Source organism: Apaloderma vittatum, unplaced genomic scaffold (genome assembly GCF_000703405.1).
Source record: "Apaloderma vittatum isolate BGI_N311 unplaced genomic scaffold, ASM70340v1 scaffold9153, whole genome shotgun sequence".
NCBI classification, from domain to species: domain Eukaryota; kingdom Metazoa; phylum Chordata; class Aves; order Trogoniformes; family Trogonidae; genus Apaloderma; species Apaloderma vittatum.
In genome coordinates this window covers 32,383-39,103 of record NW_009706409.1, presented here as the reverse complement: position 1 = coordinate 39,103, position 6,721 = coordinate 32,383, and the positions used below count along the sequence as shown (strand labels likewise).

The 6,721-nt window shown below is 41.3% G+C and overlaps 1 protein-coding gene across 1 annotated transcript in view; it reads right to left on the bottom strand.

Annotated features, from left to right (window-relative positions):
- The window catches only part of KIF25 (kinesin family member 25), a 45,926-nt gene that overhangs the window by 6,862 nt on the left and 32,343 nt on the right, over nt 1-6,721 (bottom strand). The window contains exon 12 of the mRNA XM_009865781.1: nt 2,999-3,150. Coding sequence (XP_009864083.1) covers nt 2,999-3,150 — 152 coding nt within the window. The remainder of the gene's footprint in view (nt 1-2,998; nt 3,151-6,721) is intronic.

Below are 6,721 nucleotides of genomic sequence, written 5' to 3'. Positions count from 1 at the left end.
GGCCAGCCAGCTGAACATGAGCCAGCAGTGTGCCCAGGTGGCCAAGAAGGCCAACAGCATCCCAGCCCGTATCAGGAACAGTGTAGTGAGCAGGAGTAGGGAGGTGATCATGCCCCTGAACTCGGCTTTGGTGAGGCCTCACCTCGAGTGCTGTGTCCATTTTTGGGCCCCTCACTACATGAGGGTCACTGAGGTGCTGGAGAGGGTACAGAGGCAGGCTACCAGGCTGGTAAAGGATTTGGAGTATGTGTTGTACAAGGAACGGTTGAGGGATCTGGGGTTGTTTAGCCTGGAGAAGAGGAGATTGAGAGGACACCTTATTGCTCTCTACAACTACCTGAAAGGAGGTTGTAGCGAGGCGGGGGTTCGTCTGTTCTCCCTAGCGGTGAGTGATAGGATGAGAGGAAATGGCCATAAGTTGTACCAGGGGAGGTTCAGTTTGAATATTAGGTTGGATATCAGACTGGATATTAGGAAGAAGTTCTTTACTGAAGGTGTTGTTAGGCATTGGAACAGGCTGCCCAGGGAGGTGGTTGAGTTGCCAACCCTTGAGGTGTTTAAGAGATGGGTAGTTGTTGTGCTGAGGGACATGAGTTAGTGGTGTGGATAGGCCCAAGACAAAGGTTGGACTTGATGATCTTGAAGGTCTTTTCAAACCAAAACTATTCTATGATTCTAAAAGAAGCAATATAAACCTACATGGGCAGTTTGAATGACTTTTTCTATCTTATTTAAGATTTTGTTCATCAAACCACTCATACCACTTGGTACAAGACTTAATATAGGTTATGTTGTATCTAATATCGCCATTGTTCACACTCTTGCTTGGAAAACAAGAAACAGGAGTCCAGTAAAGACTTCAAAGAGGCATTTTTTTATGTTTTAGATTCACTGCAACCAAAGTGATGATTTTGGATGTTTGGTAGCAGTAAGCTCTGAAGTCTGTTTCTATGTGTTTGAAACATCAACTGCTGGCTGGTGCTCTAGCAAAAAAAAAAAAATTTCATTCTGCCTCTTCTATTTTTGTCCTGCTGTTCCCTCTAAATTTCCTTCAGCCCTCATACCCCACTGCTGCATCACCACATGATGAGCGGTAAGTCTCAACAGCATCGTTCAGGCTGGGTACCTGCTACTCTTGGTAGTTCTGTAGCTGCGCTAGTGCTTCATTATCTTTCCTCTTCCGCAGCAGCACCATCTGGCTTTCGCCCTCTGCTGGGAAGGAAGAGGAAGACAGATTCTTTGGGAAAGCCACTTTGACATTAGCTAGAGTATGTGCAAAAGGGCTTTCCCAAAGTAGTCTTGCTTTTTTCCTTCAGTGTTTTGGTTTTCATCCATCTCTCTCTCCCTCTCTGAAAGACATAAAAGGTCCATACTCTGCTACAGGTAACAGAGACAACAGACACTCCTGGGGCCTTCCAAGAGTCTAGCTGCAACAGTACAAAGTTCCCAGCTGCAAAATTTGAATAAGGAACAGACTGAATTGGGTTGCAGAGCCCTGTATCTCTCCAGCTAGGTTGTTGCTAAACCTGAGCTAGCTGGTCATAGTGTGGGATGAGCAGCTGTGTTGCTTTACACAGAATAAATAAGTGTTCTCGCTACTCTTCAGTTTGAGATGAGGAAATTAAGTAACTCCTCAAACAACAGATAATACTGAAATACAATGCTACAAGACCTTAACCAAACTTGAAAAAGTGCTGGCTTGTCAACCCTGGTTCTAGGTGCCGAACTCATCAATCATAGACTTTATAATTTTTTATTTACTGACTTAGATCTCCAGTGCTGAGATATTGGACAATTGTACCCAGCTTTTAAATGAGGAATTTCTTCTTTTAAACAAGACAGAATGCACTGCCACACTGCTCTAGCGAGGCCCCGTTTGCAGTGCTGTTCTACCCCTCCAAATTTCACATCTTCATCCATGCAATATGAGTTGCTGAAAGCCTGAATTTGGCATTTCTGTGGAGTTTTGCTGCCAGACACCGTGGCATAGTAGGGTGAGTGCAATTAGAAGTGGCAACGGGAAGTCTGAACTAGACACGATGGCTGGTGCGCTCATGGTGCACACACTGTGTTTTGAAAAGTAACATCTGACTGATCGACAAGAATCTGGAACTGGCTAGAGATAACATCTGGAACACTGAAGCTGCAACCTGTGAAGTAACTATGTCTTTTGGCAAGGCCCATAGGTAAGTGAGGGCACTGTTTGTTCTGTTTTGCTAATATTGTTGATTTAATTTCTGATAGCGATCTAAGGGAAAAATGTTAAATATTTTCTGCTTTCTAAAACCATATTGTTGTTGCAGAGTATGAAGGAGATAGGATCGCAGCACTGGAAGCAGAGGAGCTAATTACAACATAAGCAAAACATATCAGTTAACTTCTAAAAGTTATTTCTAAAGTAATAAAACGGTAAGTCTTGGTATGGTAATCAAAAGCAGAAATACAGGTTTTGCTGTATTAACTAAGACATTATGTTGTCTGTTCCTACAGTGGCCTGTTATTAACAGTTCAAGAGACTGAATTTAATGGACATTTTTGCAAGGCACTGGGTAAAAAAAAATTAATTCCTTTTTGTATGATGATTCCTAAACTTCATGGTTAGCTGTACCACAAACTTAGTATGAATAATTATATATGATGTCATATGAAGTGATTTATCTACTGTATTTGAGCATCTATCTTATTGATACCTTATCTGTCTTACATCATAACATTTATTTCTTTAGTTGTTTCATGTTACAAAATTTCAAGAACTCTGTAAGTCAAGACATGTAACGAAAAGTGAAAAGTTTTTAAGAAAGTGAAGGTTTTAGTACCATTCAAACATCAAACTGGTCTATTATTTAAGACAGTATGTAGAAGTTAACAATGCAAAAGAATTGAAGGAATGTAGTAAACACTGGGAAAAGGGGGAAAAAAAGCAATATGAAAATCTCAGTCCAGACTGTTTTTCAAAAAACAACTGGCTCTAAATTTATTTTAGTAACATCTTACTTACCAAAGTTATCTCCAGAGACAATTGTGGTTATGGTCAATGTAACTACCAGATGAGATCGAGAGGAATGAGCATGCACCAGTGTTGGGTGCCTGACTCTCAGCTGCACACCTTTGTTGACTAGATGCAAAAATTCAGATGCATTTTCAACAGTCCTAGAAAATAAAGAAACAAGTAGAAGACTTAATTGACTCACAATAAAAATCACATGAGAAAGCTGATGTGGTCGTGGATCTGAGCATTTCTGCTTTCCTGCTCTTCTACCGCCTTATAATAATCTCAGTTTTGAGCTGCACAAACAACTGTATATAGACTTCTTCAGGTGGGCTATAGCCCAAGATGAAAAATCAAGACAAAAGCTGTGATGTAGTACTGAAAGTGCTGTAGAAGTGGCCTGTCAGCCTCATAGGTCTATAGGTACTGTGGCTCAGCTCTGGAAATGACTGAAATTTCTATACCTCCACACTTTGGAACAAAATACACAGATTTAGACATTCCTGAAATCTCTGGACCTACAGAAGTGGCGTCGTCCAGTTTATGTTAAGGTAGTTGCTGTTCTTTGGGAGCTACAGAATTAGGGCAAAAAGAAGAAATTTCTGTGGGCTGTTGGAAATCATATTTCATGTTTGGAATTAAATCCAGGAAAAAAGTCCAGTTCCAGTGTTCGATGAGCAGGGACTCCAGCACAGTGTCAGAATAGAGAGATGTAGTTTTCTGTATATCATTTTATCTCATACTAACTGTTTTCTTTCCCAGTTAAAGAAAATACTGCAAATATGACCAAGAGAAGAGCAAAAGCCTAACACAGAAAGGGAACTGACTAGGTAAAGAGTTGCTATTTTTAAAGCCAATGAGGTAAGATTGCTTATCCTTTCCTTTCACTGCATTGTCTTCTTCAATAATTACTCAAGTTACATCACCTAAACATTAGTTTGTAGACAGGAGTATAAATTATTCTGACTGCATATTACAGCCAGGTTACTGAATATTCGGTAACACCACAACCATTAATAACTCTCCTGACAGGCTCCAGGCTTGGTTCCATATGGCTGCAGTCAGCAAAAGCAAGCATGAGATAAAAGGCAAGGCCTTCATCACTTAAATTTGGTTGATCTCAGTTGCAGTCACATTGGGCACAAACTTATGCGAAGAAGAGCCCTACTTAGAGACGAAAGAGCTATAGCCAACTAAAACAGTTTCCTCTGAAAATAAAGCAAGGGCATCTGAAGAAGAGAAAAACACTTAGCCACACCATGCTCATAGACACTTAAGGGAAGCAGCCATCTAAAAGCAGTTCCCTGGGTAACCAGGGCTGCAGGACCTCAGTGATCACTACAGACTTCATGTATCAGTCCTGAGCCACAGGGCAGTGGTGGAGTCACCATTCCTGGAGGTATTTAAAAAACAGGTTGATCTGGTGCTTGGGGAGATGGTTTATTGGTGATGCGGCAGTGCTAGGTTAACAGTTGGACTCGGTGATCTTAAAGGTCTCTTCCAACCAAAGAGATTCTGCGATCTCTGCCTCTGTGCATCCACTGGGAACGTGTTCCCCCTGCCTGCCTGACTTGGCACCAGCAGGGAAGCGGCGGCTCTACTTCCTACTGTCAGAGAAGGCAAAGCCTCACATCGGGGTGATCTGACTCTTGGCTTGAGTACAAGGAGGCAGATTTTGCCTTCCTGAGTTTTCCAGCAGCTGGTCAGCTGGGACCAGAGAGCCTGAGAGAGAAGCAGCCTTCACCAGGACGCAGCAATGGGCAATCGACATCTGCGAGCCACTGTGGTGCATGGGCAAGGGGTCAGTGCTACAAGCTGCTGTCTCCTAACCAGCCCTTGCAGAAGAAGACAGGCCTCAGGGAAACTGCAGTTGACTTTGGAGGTAAACGGCATCCCCAGCCCAGTGCTGCAAGCTTGGCACAGGAGCTTCTCAGCAGGACTGATAGTAATAGTTTTTTAGTATAATCTCTACGACTTTATTGTGCTCTGCATACTGCATGTTCCAGGACCAGATTTTACGAAGAGAAGCCTTGTTGTGGTTAGGTTAAAAATTCGAAGCTGAATGTTCTCCAAAGTCAACCAAGCCATAAAACAAGAAGGAAACTGAGTTTTTTGTGATTTAGCGAGATGTACATGTTAGCAGGAAAGAGACTACTATACTTTAATGGATATATGGAGAAGCCAATGAGACTCAGCAGGCCAATATGTTCTAGATGAAATATTATCACAAATGAGGATGTGTTTTTATTCAAAGCACCAGCTGTTTACTTTAGATTTCAGGCAGCTGGGTGGCCTCATTCAATGGTTCCCTTACTTTGTTTGGGTTTGCTTTTTCTTATTAACCTTTCTGTGTAATTATTAATATAACCTGTTTATGAATTGTACTTTTTTTCATTGCTTACATTGTAATTGAGATACAAGTCCATATTCCTATTTATATTTGCATTAGAATTGAGTATTTATCAATTCATTGAGATAAGTGGTTTTTAAGAGGTGCTTAGTTCAAGGCACCAGGTTCCCTTACCATAAATTAAAATTTACAGACATAAACAGAGCAGCCATTTTATGAACTAGAACAAATGAAACCTCACTGCAGCTTCTAGTTCTCTATGGCACATGTCTATCTACATCTCTCCTCTCCCTTCCCCAAAAGCCTAGGAAAAGAGAAGGGTCACCCACTAACTACAGAAAGCTCCCCTGGGAAGGGGAGTGAGCATTTTTCAGGAATGGAACTAGGCCAGCATGTTGGTTACTGAAATACCATAATTAAAAATTACTTGAAGGTTCTGATGAAGCAGGACAAAAAAATCAACTCCTACCATACCCACACCATATGCACCTATTTTCATTTTCTAAGTCAGATGGTTCATTTCTTCTCCAGTCAAAGGAAAAAGATTAGTGCCTTCAAGAAAGATTCGGCACACACAAGTTAGGCTCCAATTCCAACCTCTTGTGAAGGAGTTTTTCTTTCCAGTGACAGAAGAGCCTTAATGAGATGCTAAAAATTGGAGCAGAGTCACAGTTGGGGAAATCCAAGAACAGAGAATGCGAGAAACACACTGGTCAGCATAAGACAGAGAGGGCGAAAGGATTCATCACTTCAAGCTCTGGTCATTTTTAATTCATTCTTTACTCCTATGGAGCATGCAGAGTGCAATAAAGGATGCAGAATTTCTCTGGAAACCATATTTAACCTCAAGACTGAAGAGTAGGCACACCCCAGATACAAACGTAATCCTTCTTAGAATATCGCAATGATTATTATTTCATAGAAATAAAGGAGAGCTATGTAGCCCCCATGGTGAAGAAAATCACTTCACAATTTCTCCGGGGATCCACTTTTCTATGAGCAGTTCAATGGCTAGAACATACAAGTCAGCAAATGCATATAACTATGTAGAATAGAAGTATGTTTGCGCAACTCTCCAGTACATGCTTGTGTTTTTTCAAGGCTTTCTGGCAACAGCATAAACCCACATAAACAAACAGCTACTAGTCTGCTTAAGTCCCACAAGGCAAAAATACTGCCTTCAGTTATTTACACTGAGGGTGCGTTTTACTTTAATGGGGAGAAGGGGAATGCTTTTCATATCAGACTTGTAATTCCTTCTGGAAAAGCAGAATTAGACCATTACAAGCATCATTATAGAGCAGTGAAGAAAAACATGTTTCCCCACAGAAACATAAAACGCTTTAATACAGTTTTAAACATTTCAATAGGGCAAGATGGTT